Source organism: Notamacropus eugenii, chromosome 1, assembly GCF_028372415.1.
Source record: "Notamacropus eugenii isolate mMacEug1 chromosome 1, mMacEug1.pri_v2, whole genome shotgun sequence".
Taxonomy (NCBI): Eukaryota; Metazoa; Chordata; class Mammalia; order Diprotodontia; family Macropodidae; genus Notamacropus; species Notamacropus eugenii.
In genome coordinates this window covers 380,226,915-380,253,833 of record NC_092872.1, presented here as the reverse complement: position 1 = coordinate 380,253,833, position 26,919 = coordinate 380,226,915, and the positions used below count along the sequence as shown (strand labels likewise).

The 26,919-nt window shown below is 39.8% G+C and overlaps 1 protein-coding gene across 1 annotated transcript in view; it reads left to right on the top strand.

Annotated features, from left to right (window-relative positions):
* The first annotated feature begins 602 nt into the window (after nucleotides 1-602).
* GLRA1 (glycine receptor alpha 1) overlaps nucleotides 603-26,919 on the top strand; it is an 86,289-nt gene continuing 59,972 nt past the window's right edge. Inside the window, exon 1 of the mRNA XM_072630777.1 lies at nucleotides 603-658. Coding sequence (XP_072486878.1) covers nucleotides 603-658 — 56 coding nt within the window. The remainder of the gene's footprint in view (nucleotides 659-26,919) is intronic.

Genomic DNA, 26,919 nt, shown 5'->3' with positions numbered 1-26,919 from the left:
CGACAGACAGCAGCCAGCCTGGAGGTAGCGGAGTGAGCCTTCCCGGACTCTGCCTGACACATTCCCTGGGATTTAACTGAAGCAGGCACCCAGCGCCAACCACCTCCCAGCCCCTCACCTCGTTTCCCAACCCTCCTGCCAGCGCCAGAGCTGAAAGCTCTTCCCAATCCACGATGTTTGCCGGGTCCAGCCATCCAAGGCCAGCCTTTTGATCTCCGCAGGAGAAATATTTTTTCTTCACCTTGCAGGCATCTGTCCGTTTAAATAGAAAAAGGAGGGGGAGAACAATAAAAGGAAACAAGCCCACCCTAAATACACCAACTCAGCCCCTCCACCTACAGCGGCAGGGAGCGACCAGCCAAGCTAGAGTTTATACTGTCTTCCCGGTCTGAAAGACTGGGAGCCAGGCGCTATCCGTGGTCCTGAAATCCACGTCCTTCTTCTTTGGGGGTTCCACCCCCAACATCTGGATTGTACTTTTTTTTTTTAATCGCCAGTGGAAAAGTCCCAGCGCTTGAATCACCTGGTTTTGTAAGTGCCAATTCTAAACATCTTTTCTGCCCCTAAAACTCGTGGACTACAAAAGCATCGGACCTGGGAAAATGTGCAGCTTTAATACACTTAGGCTGTACCTTTGGGAGACGATTGTATTCTTCAGGTATGCGATTTTTTTTTCTACTGACCACACCACGGTGGTGCTGGGATGCGGAGGGAGAGGTGGGGAGAGCGGACTGGAGGCGGGCTCAGACCAAGTCCCCCTCCCTTTTCAGCTAGGGGGCTGAGAACCTCTGTATTCGGGGCATACTGTCTGATTGGTGTGGAGAGGAAGGTCTGGGGGCTGTTGGTCCCTTAGGCAGCTGTTATTCCGCTTGCTGTATCTTATAGCCCCTTTACTATAGCTCACCCACCTCCTTCTGCATGTTGGCTCACACACGATTGAGGACTTTAAGGGAGAGCCCCATGAGTTACTGAGTTTAATGAGGACTGCATTCTCTCTAACCGCAGTGCCGAAAACCCAAGCTCTCCTCGGTCTGGGAGCGGAGGGACAACTAGTGGTGGGGGGGAATGTTGCACTTGAGCTCGCTGGACACAGAACATTCCATATGCTCCTTAGTTTGGTTTCCATTTGGAGGACGGAGATGGGGATAGGAGAATGAACAGGAGCTTACAGGGTAGTCTCATTGGTGATGCAGCTTAGAAAGCATCTGGTGTCTGGAAGCATACACATGAGTTCCATTATTTTGAAGAACTAATGTTTGGAAATCGAGCCTCAGTTACCTCCTATTTAAAATGAAAGAGCTAAGTTCGTCTCTAGCTTTAACATTCTCTTCTATATTTTAGGGTCCCTTCCTGCTCTATGTTGTAAGACCTTTTACAACTCTGACATTCCATGTTCTGTGTTTTAAGGTCCCTTCTAGTTCTAAATATTTAGAAACCGTGATTTATGAGCTAAAATAGCCAGGAAATAGATTCCCATTCTGAAACTTTATACTTACCTACCACTCATATTCTATTCTATCATCCCAATAGATTCCTAATTGATTAATTTTAGGTTCTTTTTTCATTTTTAACTTATTCTGTCAAAGAGATGGGGAATCCTTCCCCCCCACCACCCCACCCACCCCACCCCACCCCCCCCCCACCCCCACTGCTTAGATCCCCTTCTAGATTTAAAAATCAGTGCCCTGAAGACTTGCATCTCTCAGACTAGGTGTGGTATAAAAGTGACAAACCCTTTGCCTGGGAATCCTTGAAACAGATAGCCCTGTTATAAGTGGGTGAATCATCCCATGCTCAGAGAGGGTGATGATAAATGTCATACACTCGAATTGGAAAAAATCATTCTTCCCTCTCAACCAGCAGGGATCATTCATCTTCCTCATTTGGGCTGCCCGCCTCTTGTGCCTCAACCTGGCAGTTGATTAAGAGTCATTTCAAAAACAGGCAATGTTGGGGTTTTTAATAAGTAACCAATGAATATTATTCTCCCCCAGTACTGACAAACAAGTGTCAGGGTCTTGTTAAGTCAGCACTTGATGTTTTATTAAATAGTAGAGGACTTTACCTATTATCTGTCAGTTTGGTTAATGAATTGGTAGGCTTATTGACCAAAGGTTTTTATCTCACTCCCCCACCCCTTTAGAATTGTACAGTCCTAAGCCAGCACCTGACCAGGGTATCCCCTCTTATTGTCTTCCTCTTTTCAGACTGTAAGACAAAATGAAACAACAGACACACTTCGAATTTTCCAATGATTTGTGGTTCCAGCCTCTGTTTTCAATGATGCTTCTATAAATTAATCAGTTAGGGGGAGTAAGGTCAAATAGAAATTATGGGGCTACATGGGCCTGTGAATAGTGGTAGAAAGAGGAGTCAAGCAATGTGGAATTTAATTCCATCTCTGTTACTAACTCACTGTGTATAACCTGGAACAAGTCATTTCCCTTCTCTGAACCTTAGTTTCCCACTCCACTAAATGAGAAGATTGGCCTCATGATGATCTTTAAGGTTCTTTACAGCTCTGACATGCTATGACTGTATGACTTTAAAAGAAGCATGCAGTTTGTCCTCTCAACTAATGATGTCAGATCTTCCCTCCCCTAAAGTATGTGGTAGAACTGCAAAATGCTGAGGAGGTAGGCCAGTGGGTAACATTTGTATGCAAAAATGTGCTTCTCCTTTTGGCTTACAGGAGGTAGGACTAAACTAGAGAGATTAAAGAGCAAATTAATAGGACTGAGTGCATCATTCCTTTTTTTAATGAACACTTTGCAGTGTTTGATATTTCTGTCTCAGACATAGCATTTCACAAAGGGGAGACATGCCACAGAAAAGAAAGATTTGCATTTTAATTGTTTTGATAGGATTGTGGAAGGACCCAGCTCATTCTGTTGGTTGTAACAGAGAGACTTACTATGCTCATCTTCCTTCTCCCCCATCATTCTTTAAGATATGTGATGTACAATGTGTGTGAGTAATGATATGATTCCATGTGCTCTTGGAGAATGAAACGCCACATCTTATGCATGCTTCTGTGTAGTGGGAGGTGGGGGTGCAGGGGAGTGGTAAATAAAAATGCATTTAATACACTGGACAACATACCTTATTTTAGGAGTGAGATGCTCATAGGATGACAGTATCTGTATCTAGAAGGGAGCTTAGAGATTCATTTGTCCAACCCACATACACACACACACATTTTACAGATGAAAAAACTGATACTTAGTGAAGTGAAATGATTTTTCCCCAAGGTCACACAGGTAAAGAATGAAAAACTAGGGTAAGCAATGATTTCTTGACTATGTATAATACAGAAGATATAGGAATTAAATGAAGGGAGCCATGTCAATCATTTTCAAGAGAGGGAAAAGAAGGGTCACAATGAGGTAACACCACCGGGTTCCCTTTGTTCCATTCTTTCCTCTCTCTCTTCTGTGCACTTGACCATAGAGGTTCATGACTCAGGCCAAATAGTGGGCTAAATATTACCATCTTTATTGAAAAGTGGGATTTTATACTGGGGACGTGGGGAAAGAAATGAACAACACTCACCTCCTTGCTTATTTACACCATATTGGGTACAGATAAACTACATAATTCCTAAGGAACCCATTAAATGATGTCAGCTTCTTATCTTGTAAGGAAATCTCAGGGTTGAAAGTGTTCTGAACCCTATACCTTTTGCTTTATAACTCTCATGTGTTTTACATTTCAATAAATCACACACACGGTCCTAGGAAAGGACTGTAACGAAAAGGGATATTTGCTGATGTGTGGCAAATGACAGGACAATGTAAGAGATATGTGACCCAAAAGATTTAGGTTGTAATCCTGTCTGTGCCAACTCACTGCATGACCTTGGGGAACTCATTTAAACTCCCTGACCCTCAGTTTCCTTATCTACAAAATGACAGGATTGTACTAAGACAATGGGATCATCTCTAAGACCCCTTCTAGCTCTGACATTCTATAATCTATGTTCTAAGTTCTAACTCTGACAGTCTTTGGTTTAAGATCACCTGCTCACTAATATTTTATGTTCTACATTCTAATGTCCTTTCCAATCCAAATTCTCTGTGATTCAATAGCTCTAAGCTATGGAAGGCAAATTCTCTTTCACTTCCTGTGGTCCTCCCACTGGCAAGTGACCACTTTATTCCTTTTCCCCATTGAAGCTGCAGTCTTCCTTTAGCCCTACCTAATATATTTTGGCCCTGCTGAGCCATGGCCTCAGGGCTACTGAGGAGTATCTAGGATTGGCCAGGTTGCTGTAGACCTTCCTTCAAAGTTCCTTCTTGATTATAACGTTCAGTTTGACCTGCAAATAGCACTCCTTGCTTATTGAACTCATGCAAGGCGAGTTATAACTTAGGCCATATAAGGGGTAAAAAAGACATTATGTCTGATATTTTCAGAGTAACCTCCTGGGCAAAGACCTTAGTCTGGAGGGTTTTGTTAAGTAACTTTCACCCGGTAAATAATCTATACTCATTTTGAAAGCTGGTGTCAGTTAGAGATGGTGCAGCACCCCAGTTTAGTGTTACTCTTGTCATGGATCAGAGAAGGAAAGATTTTAGGAAATTTGTTTTACCTTGTCCTTAAAAAGAAGTGGCAGCAGTGTCCTGATGTAGTGGGAAACACTACTTGAGACTCAAGAAAATTGTTTAAGGCCTGACTCTTCCAGTAACTAGCTGTGTGTCCTTGGACAAGTCATATCCCCTCTCTGAGACTCAGTTAACTTCTCTGTAAAATTAGAGTTGGACCAGGTGATCCCTATGGTCCTTTCCAGCTCTGATAAAGTCTACTTCTGTGAGTATAGGTGCCTGGCTAAGAAAGCTCAGGATTGATTTTTTTTCCCAATGATTTTACTGACTCCATTTCAAAATGATTCCACATTCTTTCACTTTTTAACATTCACATTTGAAGCCTTGCTGTGTGCACCCACACCATGCTAAGCATAGGGAAGGTTAAGGGGAAGTATCAAAGGAAACAAATGTCATATTCTCGGCCCTCACAGAGCCCTGGCAGTTTGAAAAGGGGATGCAGATGCATTAAAGGTGCACTAAAAATCATTTCCCTCAGAACACAGATGCCCGCAGAGCTCCCCATCAGGTGGCTTGCGCAAGCGCCCTGCAACACCATCGCATTGATGCGGGCGTCATTAGCTTTATTTCCTTCATCAGCTGGCAGGAGCCAGGATAATTTTCAAGATGGATGGAGCTGCCTCCTGGGCTGGGGGGTCTCAAAACAGTTCTTCAGGGTTGCACAGAATTCAGGAATGGAAACATCACTATCCTGAGAGTCAGGAAACCTAGGTTGGGGTGGGGGGGGGCGGAGAGTGAAGTCTAGACCCAGCAGTTCTAGTGATCAGCTTTGTGGCTTTGAGCAAGCACTTCTACTCTCTGACTCTCAGCTTCTTCACCTGTAAAATGGGGATAACAATATTCTTCCCTAATTTGTTCCTAAAGTTGTGAGGAAGGTGTGTTTTTTATAAACCACCATCTTGGTACAGTGGAAAAGCACTGAGTTTGGAATCAGAGGACATGGGTTTACATCGTGGATCCCTTGTTTATTACCTTCTTTGACCTCAGTCAAATCTTTCCACCTTGAATTTTCTTCATTTTTCAAATGTGAAAAATCATACTTTTCCCACCTACCTCACAGAGTTGGTTGTGTGTATTAAATTAGATAATAGATGTAAATCCCTTTGTAAACCAGAAATCAATATATAAATGTCAGACATTATAAAGTAATAATAATAGATGACCATAAAGTGCTGTTGAAATGTGAGCTATTATTATTGCTGCTGTTCTTGTCTGCTATAAGAATCATAGGCTTATAGGATTTAGAACAAAAAGCATCTTAGTTGGTCCAAATACTTCATTATTCAGAGGAAGAAACTAAGGCCCAAAGAGTTAGGTGACTTGCTTGAGGCCACACAGGGAGAGTCAGACAGGGATTCAAATCCAGGTCAAAGAGATGGAACAGGCTGGTACTTGGGTATGAGAGATCAAGAAATACCAACGATGAGACAAGGGAAACATGGGATTTTGCCAGAACTTTTGGACATAGCAACACCATGGAAGATCCATGTCCCTGTTAGAAAAGGGCAAAGAGAGGGGCACTGTGTCAGTTTGCCCTGGAGTCCCCACACCCAAGAGCAAGGACTTCCCTACAGACTTAACAGCAGGCTTCTGCCCAAGTCTCCACAATGGGACACTGTACCACTGGGGCAGCCCCCAGATTCATGATAGGAGCTGTCCTTGGTGGAACATTGATCCAAAAATGGGGGCTTGAGGGTTGGGAAATGGCAGAGGAGTGTCCTTTATTCAGCTGTGCTGCCAAGTTCTGGGATGAAAGCCCCTTCAAGGAGTCGAGGGCCCCAAAGCTTTTGAAACTCCCCATAAAGGCTCCCATTGTGGTCTTCTAAAGTTGATATTGTCCGGTTCTCCTGAGGCTAATTCAGTCCAATTAGATTACCACTCTCAGCCTTTGAATTCAGATATTATTCAGTGTCAGGAGCTAAATGAGTTTGCCGTTTTAACGGGGAGTCACTGCCAGTCATTAATCTGAGGTTTGACACTGGCCACGGGAGTCTTTCTTTAGCCAAGCCAGCTGGCTTACAAAAGCAGCATCACTAAGCATCTCAGGTCCTATTCTTCCCCATAACCCCCATCACTCTGTCCACCCTGCCTGGGCCTCACTGCCCAAAGAAAGGAGGCCCCAGTGCTAAGAAGCTCCTGTGTGACTTACAAAATCCTATTTTGCATGCAATTCTTCTAATAATGATTATACCACCATATTAATAATAGCAAATATTGATATAGCCCCATACAGTTACAAAGCATTGTCCCTATGTTATGTCATTTAATCCACACAATAGAACTTCATCAGCTGGCAGATCCACAGATAGGCAGAGTAGGAATTATTGCCCCCTTTGTTCAGATGAGGAAGCTGAACTTCCAAGAGCAGCTTATCAGATGTCCAGCAGCCTGATGGAATAGACAGAATATCAGATATCAAGTCAGAATACTGGATTTAAGTCCCTACTCTATCACTTACTGACTATGTGACCTCGGACAAGCCAGCCCCCTTCTCCAAGCCTCAGTTTCTTAGACTATATTGAGACTGATAATACCTATCCTCCCTTCTTCTTTGACTCATAGGGTTATTATGAAGAGAGCATTTTGTGGACTATAAAGTGCTAAAGAAAAATAAGCTTCCTGCTCAAGTCCATTGGTCCTTTGACCATACCATTCTTCTTTCCAATTATTTCATTTTCGTGGGGTTTTTTCAATTTTTTGAAGACAGAAAGGGACAGACTGTAAAGTGCTTGCTCTGGGGGAATGTGGAAGGGGTGCATGTGTGTATATGTGTGTGTGTGATTGGTGGATTTGGGGACAGGAAAGAGGTACAGAATTCACATTTATTAATAATATTTCTATACAGATCAAATGGGTATTAGTACATATGCTCTTTGGACTTTTAGAGATCTGCACCATACAAATGATGCTGTCTGATCTCAAGATCCCCCTCTTGCCCTCTTCCTACCTCTCCTCAGATTTCATAACCATGACTATACGTGAACCCCGATCAGTGCAGCAAGTGCCAACCACTCCAGAGCTGCACTGTGGCATTATTCATTGGCTGATTTCAATGTCCATTCCCTTCCCTAAAAGCAGTACCTGATGAACACCTAATTTCTTTCTGTTAATTAAAGCGGCTGCTATAACACCAATGAATAGGTATAGCACCAATGTTCACGTGGCTGTACCTTCCCTAGAAGGTTTGGTCCGTAATTTATCAAAGCTACTCTGACCATTGGGCCATTATCCCTCTCCTGCTGGCATTTTCTGGGACAACTGTGTAAAGGCAAGCAACAAATTGTGTATCAACTCTGTCTAGCCAGGTCTGCATTTCTAAGATCTTCAACTCTTTCTCTCCCTCCTCTTTCATTTCTCTCCCACCCCAGCCTTCCAGCTGCAACTATAATAACTCCTGCAGGCTCTTGGATTTTTTTTTCAGAGAGGGAGAAGGTGAAGAGGGCTGGGTAGAAATATAGTCTACCCCTAAATATAAGCCAACTTTTGGAAATCAGATCAGACAAGAATGAAGTTGGATGAATAGATGGATTTATGTATGAATGGATAGACGGGTGGATGGATGGATACACTAAAAAATAACACCAATTATGGTTCACACACAGGTTTTATAAAAGCCAGATTTGGGGGGAGAACATTAAATGTTTTGGGACCAATATAGTACTCTTTTCATATATGATATGGCAGATCCTTTTAGTGTCTCACTTGTCACTGACGATATTCATAAAAAGGAAGTCATCAGTGTGTAAAGTCATCAGCGCGTAAGATTTATAATCTGAAGATTTGGACTCAGATCCCAGCTTTGTTTCCTATATGACCTTAAGAAATTCACTTAATCCCTCCTGGCCCATTTTTCCATCTGTAAAATGAGGAATTTGGACTAAATTCTCTCTAAGGTCCCTTCTGGATCTAAATTTCATGATACTTATATAACAAGATAGATACACATTAAAGAACTATTTTTCAGAAGGAGAAGTGATATTACTGATTCTCCTCCAGATGCCATCACCAGGAGATATGTTTAAAGTTGTGCTTTTAGCAAAGAAGACCATAGAGTCATAGGGTTAGAGGGACCCTCCAAAGTCATCCATACCCATTCTTCAACATGAATCTCCTCTACAGCATCCCTGACAAGTGGTTATCCAATCTCTACTTGAAGAGCCCCATCCAAGTGATGAGAAGCTCACTACTCCATAAACCAATATGCAGCACTAATTGTTGGTACTGAACATCCTCACTCTTTCATCTGAGTCCTATAATATGCATCTGGGGGAGAACTAACTGAAGTTGGAGGATGACCATGCCCAAGATTAGAACTGCTCTGTGGCCTTAGTCAGGGTTTAGCCTGTGGTATGAACCAGGATTCAGGCTAGGATTCAGTGTGTGATTGTGGTTAGGACTTAGCCTGGAGTCATGGAACATAATAGGGAGAAAATTAAGGCCATAAATATTCATTTTAACAACCACTAAGTCAATCAATCTGGTCCCAAAATTTCTTGTACCATTGAGAAAAAAATTTTCAGATAGGGAAAGAGACATCATCCCTTACTTTTCTTAGTGATGTCCCTAGCTAGTGCCTATCAGGACAATCCTAACAGACTGCTCAAGAAATATCATTGCATTTAAAGAAGCAGTGTTTGGGGCAAAAAAGTTGATAATCCTGTTGTCCCACAACACAGTCAAACTCTACTAGAGGACTGCCTTCAGTTCTGGACAATACATTTTAGGAAAGGAATTGACAAGCTAAATGATGACCAAAGAAAAATGACCAGGATGTGTAGTGGACCAGGGCAGCATCACTACCATACAAGAATCAGTGGAAGAAGCTTAGTCTAGAGGGGAGAAAATTTGGTGGAGGGGATGACTAATGAGGTGAAGTCTGAAAGAGTTATCATGTGGAAAAGGAATTAGACTTGTTCTGCTAAGTACTGAGTGGCAACTAGAGCAAAGTAGAGAAGTTAAACAGAGACAAATTTTTGACTCAGTTTATTACTTTAACTTCCTAAAAATTACATTTGCCCCAAACTGGAAAGAGTCATTTAGGGAAATAATGAGTTTTCCATCCCTAGAAGTATTTAAGTGGAAACTCAAACACTTACAGGATATGTTATAGAAGGGATTCTTACTCAGGTAGGAGTTGAAGTAGATAGCCTCTGGGGTCCTTTCCAGCTCTGAGATGCTGTGATTCTGTGAGTTATCTTTACTGGCTCAAGTACTTCTTCTGGTCATAACTGGTAAATCCAAACTCCCATCAGAGGAGAGGACTTGAAGAGAATAAACCTTTTAGAGGGGGAGAAACAACATCTCTTTTGCTATTGTAACCACTGAGCATGATTCTAGGAATTGTCTGACCACTACATGTGGCTGACAGAATTGCTGTATGCTTAAGTTGAAGGGTGCTCACCATTTCCTTTGGATAAGAAATGGCAGTGGTGGAAATGGCCAGTAGGGTAAAGGAGGGGCAGGGAAAGTGGTGTAGAGGATGGTAGTGAAATGTCTATTCCCCAGGGACTGTTTAGCTTGTTGGTGAAGATGGTTCATCCCTACCTTAATGAGGGACCTGGAACATGTTATTGCTTTTGACTAGCTTCCAAGAGGTAAAATGAGAATACTAACTATGATTCCCCCTATAATATCAGGTGCTCAAGTACAGAATCATCAGAGGAAAGAGATTTTCAGTGTCCAGGATGAGGTTCTGAGATGAGGGGTAAAAAAGAATGATTCAGCAGCCAGTGGGATCCAAGGGAGACATCAGGTACATGGTACTCTAGAATATCAGGTGACTCTATATATACCTGGTACTGAGAATAATCATCTAGGAAAGCTGGGGGTGCTTGTTGATAGTTCTAAACCTTCTAGAGAAGAAACAGCGAAGGAAGACTAGAAAAATAATTTAGTTTTTTAAAAAATAATTGTAGAATAATATGGAGTAAGCAGTTCTTGTCTGAAATTGGTTGCTGAACTTAAACTGAACAAGAAATTGAACTGAACAAGAAAAAGTCTGGAAAGTCTGTATCTGGTGAGGAAAAAAAGCCACAACCCAAGAGATCATAGAGGTGGTAGCTCAGAAGAAACAGGAGAGGAATTCAGAGAAGCTCAATTATTTTTTTAAAAAACCAACATTTTTATAGCACTTCAAAATTTGCAGACAGACTCTGAGCTCCTTTCTAGCTCTGAGCTTTTGTAATTTACATATATTGTCTCATTTGAGCCACACAATACTCCAATGAGGTAGGTACTGCAGGTATTATCATCCCTGTTTTACAGATGAGGAAACAGGATGGTAGTCAAAGAAGTGAAGTATGTGTCTATGATCACACAGATTGTAAGTATCAGAAGAAGCATTTTAAACCAGGTTTTCCTGATGCCAGACATAGTGCTCTACTCCAAATCGCTGCCCCTTGTGCTTGTCCTTCATTTTCGAAGAGAACCATGACATCAGAGAAATGATGACATGACTTGCAGTTGACTTTTGAGTGAGGAAGGATTGTGCAAGGTCACTAACTTCACTTTCTCCTCCTGAGTTACCTGGATCCAGTGACTAGATATTCATCCTCTAAGAAAGAATTGAAAACAAGCAAAACATTAAAATAATACTATGGGATTCATGTTCTAGGAGGTGGTGGGGGAGGGTTTCATGATATATTCAACCCCATGTTGCCTAAAGAGAGTTAACAGAGAAGGAGAAAGCCAAAATAAGGCATTTGAATGGGGAATGACTGTGCCCCAAGATGAAGAAGATTGCTCCAAGTTCAGTGTGTGATTATGACACACTCTAGGGCTATAAAGAACAGTGAGGACCTTCTCCTAATACAAGTAATCATTGAAATAAGCACAGTTAGAAGCTATCCCTTAGGTGTCTGGAATATAGGGCATTAAGAGCTGTGGAGGATAAAATGTGTGTGGAGTAAATCAGTGTGATTAGTGATGTGAGCTAAAGAAAAAGTATGATTAATGATATGACTATAGAGAGACTGAGAAAATGCAAAATGGTATGTGTGTTTGTGAAAATTCTTCCACTAATTTGTTGGCCTGTGGATTGGGCATGAATTTATGGGCAACTCCAGGCCAGGGAGCCTGAAGGAAATTAGGTAGAGTGGGTATTAGGACTAGTAGAAGCTGCTGTATTCTACTGGTGCTAGAACTGGTTGAATGCTAGTCCCTAGTACTATGGATCTTATGGTTCAATTCTAGGACAATGGTGACAAACCATGAGTATTTGAATAGCATAGCTCTGATCCCCCAAAAGTCTATGCATGGGGGGAAAAGCCCCCAGAAAAGGCAGAGGCACAAGTAGACCCAAAGGTTGAAGAGTGTTTGAGATTAGTGTAGGCATGAATGCACCCAAGTCATTCATCCCTTGATGAGGATTAGCCTTAAGAACATTCACTTGGGCTTATGTGACTGAGCCTATTCTAAATCCCTTGGTCTTCTGAATCATCTCACATATTCAAGGCCATCCAATGTATGAAGTACTGAAAAAAAAGGTCTGAGTGCATGTTAACCTGTTAACCATGCTCATAACATGCTTAAGCATCTAAAAACCAGCTGAGGAGAGCTAAGAGTTAAATCAGAAACTCAGACATTGTATAAGCTAACAAACTTTGGCACCTTTGTCCTATGAATAAATTAATAATCACCTTGCAAAGGAGTGAGCATTTGTGCTCTGAGATAGGCCATGAAGGAAAGCCTACTATCTGTATGAGAAAAAGTCCAAAGTCAGCCATGGGAGTGAGTCACACTCTTTCCCTTCCCTTTCTCTCGCTTTAACCTTGTCAAGTCAAGTCAACAAGAGTTGAATTATAATGCTTCAAGACCCTAAAGTAAAGATATGAGCTGAAACCCTACTTCCCCACCAATTTTCATGCTAGAACCCCTAGGAACTGAAGGAAAACTGACCCACTTACATTAGAGATGGAGCCTTTCCTATACAAAAGGGGAAAGCTGGGAAGTCATCTTTTATGAGCTAATTCTTCCACAAGCCTTAATCCCCAGAGAATTTTATTGGATACAGACTTGGAAATTTGTAACATCACAATCCCTAACCCTCTTGAGTCCTCAGTTGGCTATTCAGAACATCTCTCAATAAATCCCATTTGAATACATAAAGATGTGTGTCTCCCTTTTCCCTCCCAACTGTGTATACTGATTTACCACAGATTAGCTTGTTTGAAGAGGCATTTGCCACCAAAAGTCAGTATTAAAATAGGCAGTAGAATCTGATCAATTATTCTGCTCCTCTTAAGAAAAAAAATCCTATGAGACGAACAGAATTGAACTAATGTAAATTGGTGTCAAGAGTAGGGCTAACTTAGCTTAATGTTGCCTTTGGCATAAAAATATCTGTCATAAGGCTGGGCCACCACTGAGGGGAACACACTGGAAATGTATGCTAGACCGAACTAAAAAGTGCTAAACTGATGCAAATTAAGGTGATCTCTTACAAATGCACTATGTGACTTTGGGCAAGTCCATTCTACTTTCTGGGTCTCCTTTTCCTTAGCTCTTCAATGATACTATTGGACCAGAAGACCATGAAGAGCTCTGAAATGCTAAATGTGAATTTGCCTCTTTCCCTCACTCCCACCTCTCCCTCTAATCCTCCTTATTTGCAATTGGTTGTTGAAAAACAAATCCAGGACCCAAACTACCCCCTGATAATCAGAGGTAAGGCTGGTTTCTGTGGGTTACACGTCATGGGTCATGTGTGGAGGAGGGAGAAGAGAACAACATGACATAGTAGGACATTTATTGGATTAAGTGCTGAAAGGTACTTCTCCCAATTTGAGCCTCAGTTTCCCCATATATAAAATGAGGGAGTTGAGTTAGATCATCTCCAAAGTACCTTCCAGACCTAAAGCTTTATGTTCCATATTCTATGGTATATTCTAGAACTAATAATATTCTCTGTTCTCTGTTCCAAGATCTCTTATATCTGACATCTTATATTCTTATGTCCCTCCTACCACTGACCTATGTTCTAGGGTATTCTAACTCCTAGTCTGGTGTTTCAATGATTGAATTGACTCTTTGACCCCATAGTTGGTTTTTAAACACAATGCAATTCTGAATAAACTTCCTGGTCAGCAACAGTTATCTTAGGCTCCTGGGACAGGAGCAGTCTCAGCAATCTCTAATGCCTGATCAGAATGCACTTCACGAAGCTGTCAAGCTAGTCAATGGCTCTCATTACCTCCCAGGCACAGAGTCTTGGGTTTTCATTTGCTTGTTTACCAGATAAATTTTTCTTGAAAAGTGCATGCCTGAAAACAATGGCTTGGGCCTTTGGAGAAAGCAATATTCCATCTGGTCAATGATCAGTAGTGGTGACTGGTCATTTGGGGTTTTTCAAGCATGGAGACTATCAATAATGGGGAGAAATCATAATGATAACAGAGAAACAGATGAAAGTCAAGTGGCTGGGGACAAGATGTTTCACTAAGCAGAGACTGGTTATATATGACCTGGAACCTCTCACTAAGCATTCTTCCCCCATGAATTAGGTAGGAATCAGGTGTCTGGTGGGAAGGACAGGTGGGGAAATTTGAAGAGTTTAAGGGTGGGAGGAACATAAGTGTATTTGGGAGAGAAGTGGGGGGGGAGAGGTGTGATGATATAAAGGTGAGGATCCCTTGGCTACTTCATGAATATCTTCTGCCAAAGATTCCTTCAGCCCACTGTGTGCCTAGTTGAGGACAGCATGAAGTGCACTTACCAGCTTTCCTACCAAACATTCCATTCCTCTTTAAAATGGCAACAATGCTACCTTTCACTCTCAGGGATACTGTGAGAGTAGGGCAAGAGTTATGACATCATAGAATTGTAGATATGAAAGGAAACTTACAGATCATTCAGTCCAACACCTTCATTTTACACAAGAATAAACAACCTAAGCCCCAGGAAAAAGAAAGAAAAAGTAACTTACTTAAAGTGACACAGATAGTATGTGACAAAGCCAGGACACAAACAAAGGTCTTCTAAGTTGCAATAATAAGAATTCACATAGCTATAAGGCTTTGACATTTAGAAAATGCTTATCCTCCAAAAATTCTACTGGAACAGAATCTTTGGTTTTGTTAATATTTTAATTTATTTTTAATATCCTTTTATTTTTAAATTTTTAATTCCATATTCTTTCCCTCCCTCCCACCTCTCCCCCACCCAATGAGAAGGTAAGCAATATATCAATTATATATGTGAGATTGCGCAAACATATTTTCATATTAACCATACTGCCAAAAAAAAGTTGAGATAAATAAATAAAGCAAGAAAATTATACTTCAATTTGCACTCTGAGTTCACTCTCTTAGAAGGTAAATAGCATTTTTTCATCAGGAGTCCTTTGGAATTATCTTAGATTATTTTGATATAATCACACTAGCCAAGTCTTTCACAGTTGATTATGATTACAACATTGCTCTTACTGTTCACAATGATTTCCTGGTTCTTCTCACTTCACTTTGCATCAGTTCTTACAGGTCTTCCTATAATTTTTTTTTTTTTTGGAAATTCCCCCCCATCATTTCTTATAGCACAATAGTACTCTAACACAATCATATGTTATAGCTTGTTCTGTCATTCCCCAATCGATAAGCATCCCCTCAATGTCCAATTTTTTGCCACCACAAAAAGAACCGCTAATAAATATTTTTGTACATATAGGCCCTTTTCTTTTTCCTTTGATCTCTTTGAGGGACAGACCTACTAGTGGTATTGCTAGTTCAAAGGGTATGTACAGTTTTATAGCCCTGAGCACAATTCCAAATTGTTCTCCAGAATGAATGGATCAGTTCACTATTCCACCAACAGTTCATTAGTGTACCTATTTTCCCTCATCCCTCCAGCATTTGTCATTTCTAATGGGTATTCTAATTTACCTTTCTCTAATCAAAAGTGATTTAGAACATTTTTTCTTGACTATAGATAGTTTTGATTTCCTTTTCCGAAAATTGCCTGTTCATATACTAAGCATTTATCAATTGGGGAATGGCTGTCATTTTTATAAATTTGACTCAGTTCCCTACAAATTTGAGAAGTGAGGTCTTTGTCAGAGAAACTTGCTATAATTTTTTATATTACTTCATTGTCTATAATACCTTTTAGCAAAATACAGTTTCCTAGATTATCTCTTTCAATTAGGTCTAATTTTGCTTTTGTTTTTTCCAAGATCATGATTACCAACCCTGCCTTCTTCACTTCATCTGAAGCATATGAGACACTGTTACAGCCCTTCATTTCAACTCTGGGTGTGTCTTTCTGTTCAAAATATATCTCTTGCACACAGCATATTGTTGGATTCTGGTTTCCAATCCATTCTCCTATCTTTTTTCATTCTATAGGCTAGTTCACCCCATTCACACTCAAAGTTATGATCACTAACTGTGCATTTCCCTCTATACCATTTCCTCTGTTTATTCTTCTCTCTCTCTCTCTCTAACTTCCTCTCCCTCCCTCCCTCCCTCTCTCCTTCCTGTCCCTCCCCAAAATTCTGTCTTGCTTCCAACCACTGCCTTCCCCCATTTGCCCTCCCTCTTATCTTCCCCTCCCATATCTGTTATCCCTTTCCCCCTCTTATCTCCCTGTTGGGTAAGAAAGATTTCTATACCCAATTGAGTGTGTGTGTGTGTGTATTTGTATTGTTTTGCCGTTGAACCAATGCCAATGACAGTGAGGTTCAAGCATTACCCCCTCCATTTTCCCTTCCACTTCCTCACACACTTCCTTTCTGTGAGAAAATTTTACCCATTCTACCTCTCCCTTCCTCCTTCTCCCAGTGCATCTTTCTCACCTCAACTTTGTTTTCTAAATCATCCCAACATAATCAACTAATACCCATGTCTTCTGTCTATGCAGACTCCTTCTAATTGCTCTAATAATGATAAAATTCTTAGAAGTTACTACATCTACCATCTTTCTATATAGGAATATAAGCAGTTTAGCTCCATTGAGTCCCTTGTGATTAGTCTTTTATGTTTACCTTTTTATGTACCCTTTTTGTTTGAATGTCAAATTTTCTATTCAGCTCTGGTCTTTTCATCAGGCATACTTAAAAAGTTCTCTATTTCATTAAATAACCATTTTTCCCTAAAGGATTATATTTGATTTTTCTGGGTAGGTGATTCTTATATGTAATCCTAGTTCTTTTGCCCTCTGGAATATCATATTCCAACCCCCCTGTTTCTTTAATGTGGAAGCTGCTAAATATTGTGTGATCTTGACTGTGGCTCTATTATAATTGAATTGTTGCATTCTGTTTGCTTACAATATTTTTTCCTTGATCTTGGAGCTCTGGAATTTGGCTATAAAATTCCTGAGAGTTTTCACCTTGAGATCTCTTTCAGTAGGTGAATTCTTTCAATTTATAGTTTGCCCTTTGGGACTTAGATATTAGAGTCATTTTCCCTTATAATTTCTCAAAATATAAAGTCTAGGTTCTTTTTTCAACTATGGTTTTCAGATAGTCTAATGATACTTAAATTATCTCTCTTTAATCTATTTTCTAGGTTAGTTCCTAGGTGATATTTCACATTTTCTTCTGTTTTTTTATTCTTTTGACTTTTTTGTTTGTTTCTTGAAGTCTCACAAAAACAATAGCTTCCACTTGCCCAGTGCTAATTTTTAAAGAATCATTTTCTTCAGTGAACTTTTGTACCTTTTTCGCATTTGGCCAATTCTGCTTTTTAAGGAGATCTTTTCTTCAGTGAATTATTGTGACTCCTTTTCTATTTGACCTATTCTGATATTTTCTTTGGTATTTTTGTGTGTCTCTTTTACTAAACTGTTAATTCTCTTTTCATAATTTTATTGCACCATTCTAAGTTTTCCTCTATCACTTATCCCTTTCTTCAACTCTGCCAGGAATTCTTGTTGGGCTTGGGTACAATTAGCATTTTTCTTTGTCACTGTTTTCACATTATTGTCTTCTTCTAAGTTTATGTCATAGTCTTCCCTGCCACCATAGTAGCTTTTTATGGTCAGGTTCTTTTTGTTGTTTGCTCATATGTGCACCCTCTTTCTTCACTTTAAACTCCATGTTAAAGTTCAGCTCTGCTCACCTGGGGGTGGGAGAGTCACTGTGCCAAGCTTCAGGTTCTTTTGTGTTGATATTAATATCATCTGGGATTCTGCAAGTTTTCAGTAATTCCAAGGTGGTGTGACACAGGGAGAGGTGTGATCACTGCTCTCCTTGTCTGTTCTTCTTTACCCAGAAAGGGCCCTGTTCTCCTGCAGCTACAAATACTAGCCTTCCTCTTGGCTATGGAACTGTGTCCAGGGCTTCTCCTACCTTATGACCAATCACAAATGCTCCTTTCCATCCTGGAATGGCAACCCAGAACTACTTATGGGCAATAGAATTGTCAATCAGCTCCAGCTAGCAAAGGGTCCCCTATAATCTCTTTCTGACCAGTCATCTGACCCTCCCTTACCATCTCTGGTAAGCTCCCAAAGCTGCTGCCATCACTGTCACCTCCAAGATCCAAAGCTGGTGCTCCTGCCATGCTCTGGGTCTGTGCCAACCCAGGTGTTACAGATCTCTCCTGCAGACCTCCTAAGTTGTCTTAGACTAGAAAAATTCTCTCTCTAATATTTTGTTGGTTCTACCATTCCAAAATTTGATTTGAGGTGTTATTTTAAAGTTGTTTGTAAGGGAATATTGAGAGAGTTCAGCAGAGTTCTGGACTGTACTCCACCCAAAAAATATTATCCTTCTTTTGAAGATGAGGAAACTGAGGTTAAAAGGTTTTGTGATTTACCCATGGCCTCACAGCTAGCAAATATCAAATTTAGTTTCTGAATCCAGATCAACTCATTCTAAATCCATCTCTTTTTTTCTAATACATCGTGTCCTCAAAGATCTTATAGCACTTGTAGGTTCTATAAAAGCACTAACCTCTCTCTGCCAATCTCTAACTAGTCTGTCTTCCCCAGCAAAAGATTCCTCTTGCACACTAACTGAGACCAACATTGGCCTACAAGTCTATTACTGTTATAAGTATTAAGTCAATCTCATTGACAAGTCAATACTAAATTCATCTGAGTACAAAATGGTGGAACCAAGACAAAGTTGAATATGCCTGGGTCTTCCCTTCCTCTTCTCTCTCCATCTCTCTCTCTGTCTCTGTCTCTCTCTTTCTCTCTCTCTCTCTCTCTCTCTCTCTCTCTCTCTCTCTCTCTCTCTCTCTCTCTCTCTCTCTCCCCTCTCTCTTCTCTCTCCTTTTTCCTCTCTCTCTTCCTCTCTCCTCTCTCTCTTTTTCTCTGTCCCTTTGTCTCTCTGTATTTGTCTGTCTGTCTCTGTCTCCTCTCTCTATCCCTTTGTCTCTCCATCACTGTCCCTATGTCTCTGTTTCTGTCTCTTTCTGTCTTTCTCTGTCTCTCTCTCTCTCTCTCTCTCATACCCTTTCCTTACCTATCTCCCATTCAGAGGACCCTGTTTTGCTGACTAGAGTGGAGGAGGTAGAAGAGAAAGGGCTTTTGCCACTTGCCATCTAATTGAAATAGTTTCTCCCCAAACTTAGTGCCAAGCTCTGGCTTATTCCAAATGCAGATTTATAGCTTGCATCGATCCCCTGTTTCCAATTGAATCTGCTACAGTTTTTTACAACAAGCTGGCCTGCTTCCCCCTGAATCCTTTTCTTAAGTCCCTGTGAAGCAAGTTATCAAGAGGGGAAAGGGAGGAGGAATCACAGGAATAGATAGGGAGAAGCAAGATGCATTGAGATTTATCCAAAATTAGGACTAGGTGATCTCTAAAAGTCCTTTCCAGATCTAACACTCTATGGATCTGTAGGCCTAGAGAGATTCTTGTTCCTTCTGCTCAGATGGATCTGCAGTTGTTCTTGTCTTTGTGCAGATGTGTGCAATATATGTGTGGGCATATTATGTACATGAGCTGGAATGACCAGGTGGTGTGGGTGCAAACAATAAGGTTATATACTCATGTATTATGTTGTGAGTGAGGTAAGAATGGTATACATGTAAATGTGAAAGGGTGAGAATGTGTGTTTACTCATTAGAGTGGGAGTGAGGGTGGGAATATGAGAGACCGACAGATAGACAGAAAAAGAGAAACATGAAAAGCAAAGAAGAAAAAGCAGAGAAGAGAGAAGAAAGAGAGAGGAGGGAAAAGAAATGAGGAAGAGGGAAAGGAGGGAAATGGAGAGAAGTGAGAAAGAAAGAAAAGGAGAAAAATCAGGCAGAGAAAGAGAGGAGGGAAGGAAGGGGGACTGGACCAGCCTTGAGTATTCCTAGGATGAAGTGTAAAAGGACACGCTAGAATTTCTGAATAAAGTTGGAGGTAACCTGGGAGAAAGTCTAGACTACAAGTCAGACTATCCAAAACTCTGATCTGTTAAAAGAGTCAGAAATACAGATTTCCTCCAGGTCAGCCAGGATAAATTAGAGAGGAAATTAGGGAACAAGGCAGAATGGCATAAAACCATGCTGCCAGTTGTCTCAAGGAACTGGGTGTAGGGATCAACTCTCCTCTGGCTGGAAAAAGACTTAGATCATTCCCTGCTGTATTTCTCCCATAAAACATAGACTATCCCACTGCCTTTTCTCTTTTGTTTCTAGCACTGCCAAGATACCAAACTATAAGTGAATTCTGAGGGCAACTCAGGATAAAGCATAGGTCCTGGAGTCAGGAAGATCTGAGTTCAAATTCAGCCTCAGACACTTGCTAGCCATGTGACCCTGGACAAGTCGCTTAACTCCTAATTTGCTTCAGTTCCTTATCTGTAAAATGGGAAAACACTAGAGGAGGAAAAAGTAATCCACTCCAGTACCTTGTCAAGAAAACCCCGTAGACAAATATCCATGGGGTCACAAGAGTCAGACTGAATGACTGAACAGGTGGATTTGCAGCAATTCTAATATAGTGTCATGGGCAGAGTCCTATCCTGGGTGTCAGAAGGCCTGGGTTCTAGATCTAGTTCTTCTACTACCTCCTTCTGTGACCTTGACCTCTAAACCTCAGTTTCGTCATCTGTGAAATGAGTGAGGGTGTACTAGATGGTTCTTTTCCATCTCTGTCATTCTATGTGATATGTTCTAAGGTCTCTTCAAATTCTAACATTCTATGTTCTTAAGTTCTGAACATTGTAGGCAAGATAATGGTTTGACAGGAAGACCACTAAAACTGTAATGGATGTCATTTTGGAAATCTCACTAAAAGAACAACAAACATTCCAGACAACCAGAAGAGAAATGAGACAAGAATGTTCTAGCCTCTCTATGCTGCATTTTAATTGTCAGGACCTTTGGCTTAAAAGGAGATGAGCCAGTAGACAGTGCAGTCATTACTAGCTCCAGACTGTTCCCCGATGGAAAGTCAATTCTTTGCAGTGCTTCCTAAACCAAACTTTCACCTTGTCAGCCCAATCCAATGATAGGCCAGACATAAATTCCTTTCATTATCCTTTGGGTGGCAGGTAGCCATCACTGAAGAGAAATGGTCAACCCTGGATGGAGTATAGCCCACAAAAGCAATCAAACCCTGCCAAGCAACTTTCCCCAGTGATACCTGCCACACTCCTAGGACTCAGGAAGTCTAGATTCTGAGCCCAGCTTTGCTACTGACTTGCTGCATGACCTTGGACAAGCCACTTTTCCCACTTAAGTTTCAGAATTCCCATCTGTAAAATGATGGGGTTGGACTAAATTAATCTGTAAGCTTCCCTTTACCTCTGATAGTCAAAGACTCTGTGTTTCAAATCATTATGCTTGATGACAATGCATATGTATTGAAACATTGTATACTTAACATCCTATGCTTTAAAGTTCTTTATGGGTTGATGTTCTATGTCCTAAGAGTCCCTCTCAGCTATATAGTTAGGTCGCAAGATCATATACTTAGAAATGGAGGGACCATCTAATCCAAGCCTTGAAGCTATCGATCAATAGTAAACAAAAATTCATTAAGTATGTGCCATAGAATAGGCACTTTGGTAGATCCTGGGGATACAAACACAAAAATATTGAAAACAGTCCCTGACTTCACATTCTAATTGAGGAAGCAACATGTACACATGTGAGCAAATAAAAAATATATACAAAGAAATTTCAAGACTTTTGCATGATTAAGTTAATGAAGACAGAATTAGAAAAGAAATGGTGGAATGAGAAATACTTGAGTCCAATCTCACCAATAGAGTTGTGCTATCCAAAATGCATGGGATATAAAAATAAATATATAACACTAAAAGACATCCCTCAATAAATAAATGATTAAACAATGTGAATTGTTTTCAGAACTATAAATGAGCATGTACAAATATACTCCAAAGCAACAATGGTAAGAGAAATATAAATTAGAATAATTCCAAGGTATCACCTCACACTATACAAATTGGCAAAGATTTAAAATATGAGAATAGTCAATATTCCCAATGGTGGAGGGGCTGATGAATAGACAGACACACTGAAGTATTCTTGGCAGAGCTATGATATGGTCCAACTATTAAGAATTTCAATTGGCAATTACTAAAGGAAATTATGAAAGAAAAATTCAAGAATCTCATTATTAGATATATTCCTCCAAAGAAATCAAAGGTAGTCCAACATATGCTAAAACAATCCACTAGTACTTTTTTAATGGTCACAAAAAACTTGGATCAAAGTTAGTGCCCATAAGAATGATTGAAAAACTATGATATATGAGTGTAACAGTATAACATTATGCAGCAGTAATGGTGAACACAAAGAATTCAAAGATGTGAGAATATTTACATGAACTATGAAATAAGCAGAATCAAGAGAGTAATATACATAATAACCAAATTAATGTAAATGAAAAAATAACCAAAAGAAAATTGAACTCCAAGTAATGGAAAAACTAATGAAAGTCACAGAACCAGAAAAGAAATGAGACAAGACTATTCAGTTAGTCATTCAACAAGCATTTATTAAGCATTGACTTTGTTCCAGGCACTATGCTGAGCCCTGGAGATAGAAAAAAAGAAGGAAAGAAGAAAAACAGACAATCCCTGCCCTCAAAGAATTCATAGTGTAATGGGGAACACAACATGTAAATTATGTACGTATGAGACAGAAAAAGATAGATAAAGATAGCTGTAGTATAAATAGGAGGTAATCTTACAGGGAAGGTACTAGGAGTAACAAAGCACATACCTCATCCTAAGTGGCTGCATGGTGGGGAGCTGCTACGATGGAATGTTGTGTGTATTGTCTCTGTATTTGTTTTAAGTGGTTTTCTCTGTCACAAGGAGGGTCCAGTCAGGAGATGGGGGTAGCATGCCAGGGAATGACTGTGATGTAAAGACAAAAGGCATTGGAAAATGTAGAAGAAAATTCAACATTAATTGAGAGGATACTAGGAGCTAGAAGGATCAGGAAAGGTTCTGGTAGGAAGTGTCATTTGAACTGATCTTTGAAAGGAATTAGGGATTCTTTAAGGTGGAAGTGATGATGGAATACATCAGGACAAACTATACCACAGGGGCACAGAGATGGCATATCAAGCATAAGAACCAGTTTGGCTGGAACAAAGAATGTTTACAGGGGAGTAACATGTAAGGTCTTGTTGTTCAGTTTTTCAGTTGTTTTTCCATCATGCCCAACTCTTTGTGACCCCATCTGGGATTTTCTTGGCAGAGGCACTGGACTGGTTTGCCATTTCCTTCTCCAATTCATTTTATAGATACAGAAACTAAGGTAAACAGAGTTAAGTGACTTGCCCAGGGTCACACAGCTAGTAAGTGTCTGAGGCTGGATGTGAGCTCAGGTATTCCTGACTCCAAGCTTGGTGCTTTATGCTCTGCATTATCTAGCTGCCCCACTGTGTATAAGATCATACAAGTGCCAAGTGGCAAAAATGAGAATCAAATCCAGAATAGTACTCATTCCTTTATATTGTGCTACCTCTCTTTTGTGTTCTCAAGTCCTGTGCATGTCTGAAGTACTTTCCAATGCCAACATTCTATGGTCTAAAGCCCCACCATCAAGGAATTGAGAATTCTTAACTTCTCTCTCTCTTATCCAGAACCCAAATCTCTTGTCTCGTCTACCTCCCCACGTCTCATGTTCATGACCCTTTCTCCCCTCTCATTGCTATAAGACTTAGTTGTCTCTTACCTAAATTACTGTAACTCCTAGTCAGTCATCCTGCTTTATAAATGGGCATTATAAATGCCCATTATAAATGGGCATCTGTGTTTGTTCTTTATTAGCCTCAACATTAGTTCAGTTGAAAGACTCCATTCTTGATCTATGATGTATAATAGAGAATTTATAGTATATTGGCATACAGAGGCATATACACAATAGCATGTGAATCTGAAACTTTCTAAATTGTTCTGAGTTGCGTACACCTAAGTGTGAATGAAGAAGTTATGACTATTGTAACAGAGGTTTCAGCCAAAGGGATTACATTCCAATTGTGGGATTCCAGATAACAGTCCGTGAATATAGGAGAAAATGTTTTATTGCCTTGACCTCCACAGTACCTAAATTATTCCTTGTAGATGGAAGTAACTAAGCCTGTATGTAAGACTGAGACTGGGAAGAGAGAGAGAGATAAAGATACAGAGACGAAAGAGAGAGAGACAGAAAGAGGTGGAGAGACCAACAAAGAGACCTAAAGAGAAAGCCGAGACAAATGGACAGACACAGAACAATAGAGAGGGAGACAGAAACAGAGAGGAAGAGAGAGACAGGGAGGAAAAAAGAGAGTGAGAGACGGGAAAAGAAACAAGGAGAGAGAGAGAGAGAGAGAGAGAATGTGGAATGGGAAGATACCACAGAAGCCAAGTAGTTCTACCCATGCCTGAATAAGAATCCCTTCTACAATACAGTGGTCCTTTGTTTGAAGATCTCCACTGATGAGGAACCCATTACACTTTTGTTTCACTCTAATTGTAAGGAACTCTTCCTTACTTCAAACCTAATTTTACCTATGCAATTTTCCTTAAAATGCTGAAAGAAAATTATCATGCCTGTCTCCATGTCTCCTCTTTTCATCCTCATTTCCTGCAAAGTCTTCATATGCCATTATTCCAAAGCCTTTCAAGTCCCTCTAGGTGTTCTCCAGTTTATTATTCATTCTACAACGTGATGTTCAGAGCTGAATATAACACTACAGATGTGGTCTGACCAGGGCAGACTTTAGCATGACCTCTTTGGTCGTGGATGCTATACTTTTTTTTAATGCAGCCTAAGATACATTAGCTTTTTTGCTGCCATATCATACTGTAGGTTCATATTGAGCTTTTAGTCACTAAAACCCCCATATCTTTTCCAAACGACCCTGCTGTCAAGCCACTTCTCTCTCATCTTGAAGACGCAAAATTAATTTTTTTTTAAAAATCCAACTCTAAGATATATTTGTTGCGTTTTATTAGACTTGGCTTGATCTTCCAAACTAATGAGATCTTTTTGAATTCTGATAATGTCATCTAATATGTCAGTTATCTCTCTTAGCTTTGTGTCATTTGAAAATTTTGCCATCTATTCCTTTATCCAAGTCACTGTTAAAAAAAGAATATTGGATTTGGAGTCAGAAGACATAGATTCAAATACCAGCTCTGTAATTTACTACCTATTTGATCTTAGATGAGTCACTTTAACTTTCCTGACATTCATCTGTCATCTGTAAAATAAGAGGGTTAGGTTATATGGCCTCTGAAATCCTTCCATCTCTAAATCTATAGTCATGTGTTAAATAGCATAGGACCAAACACAGATCTCTCATCTCCTTCACCATATGGTGTCTTCCAAGTTGACATCAAATCATTGATTATCCAACCATTCAACCAGTTCTAAATTTGCCTAATGGTACCATTTTCTAGCCCATATCTCTTCACTTTGTCCACAAGAATAGCATGAGACAACTTATCAAACGCTTTTATCAAATTTAGGTTAACTGTATTTGTAGCATTTCCTTGATCTAGCAGTCTTTTTTTTTTAATAAAAGGAAATTAAATTAATCTGGCATGACTTGTTCTTGAGAAAGTCATTCTGGATCATTATGATGATCACTGCTTCCCTTTCTAGATATTCATTGACTAACCCTTTAATAAGACATTCTAGAATATTGCCTGGAGTTAAAGTCAAGTTATCTGGCCTATAATTTGCATACTCCATTCTCTTCTTCTTTTTTTTTTTTTTTTTTTTTTGAAAATCAGAACATTTGCCCTTTTTAAATGCTTCATTATCTAACCCACTTGCCACAGTCTTTCAAAGATCACTGATAGTGGCTCAGTAATCACAACTGCCTGTTCTTTCAATTCCTTGGGATGGAGTCCATCTGAGCCTAGTGACTTGAATTTATTACTTAATATCTCATTACTAATTTGGAGTATCAACTCCCCACAGGAGGAAAAAATAAAAAACAAAATAGGAGTTGAGTAGCTTTATCTCCTCTCCATGATCCATTATCATCATCCATTCTACCAAAGCAGCAATCCTGCCTCTTTTTGACTCTTCTTTTCTCCAAGATTAATTTTTAAGAAGAAATCTTCCTTGTTTTCCTTACCTTTCCTCACTAATTTCCTCACTAGCTTTAGTGTTCTGAGAATATTTGTATAGTGCTGTACCATACTATTTGTATTCATTCTCTGTTACCTCAGCTCACTTCTCTCTTCTATACATATCTTTAAAATCTAAATTGGTCAATGAGTTCTTTATTCATTCACATCAGACCTTTTAAACAACTTTTCCTTTTTCTCATCAGAATTTTGACTTTGTTTCTTCAAAATTTTTATTCTTGAGAACTTCAAAATCCTCCTAGAATGACTTCCCTCATAGCATTTTAATTCATTGAAATTCTATCTCTCCTTACTATAAACCTTTGAAATCAGCTTTCACAACATCTAGGCTTCATATCAGGCTGTACCCAATTTCCCTCTCCTTCACTATCACAATTTCCAAGATGGAGGGTTCACTTCCCCCAATATTTACATAATTCCTATTATGAAAACCAGTTCTTTCTTATTGGTGAAAACTAGATTGAGCAAATAAATTCCCTCATTGATGTTTCTATTTTTTGAAGGATATCTTTAAAAATAACTTTTCCTTTAAAAAAAAAGTCAAGCAATGTTTTACTTAAATGTTTTATTGAAAGCTTAATGTTGAACACCAGAACAACAAACTAAGCTTGTTTAGTGATCACTTAGAGTTTAATTAATTGTAATGAATAAAATATCATAACTTTTTTTTTCTTTTTTCTCTGTTTTCAATCACCAAGCCACTTTTCCCTCCCCCCTCATCCAGTAGAAATACTCCCTTATAATAATTATATGTAGTTAGGCAAAACAGATCAACACATTGGCCATATCTGAGAATGCCTCTATCATTCCATACC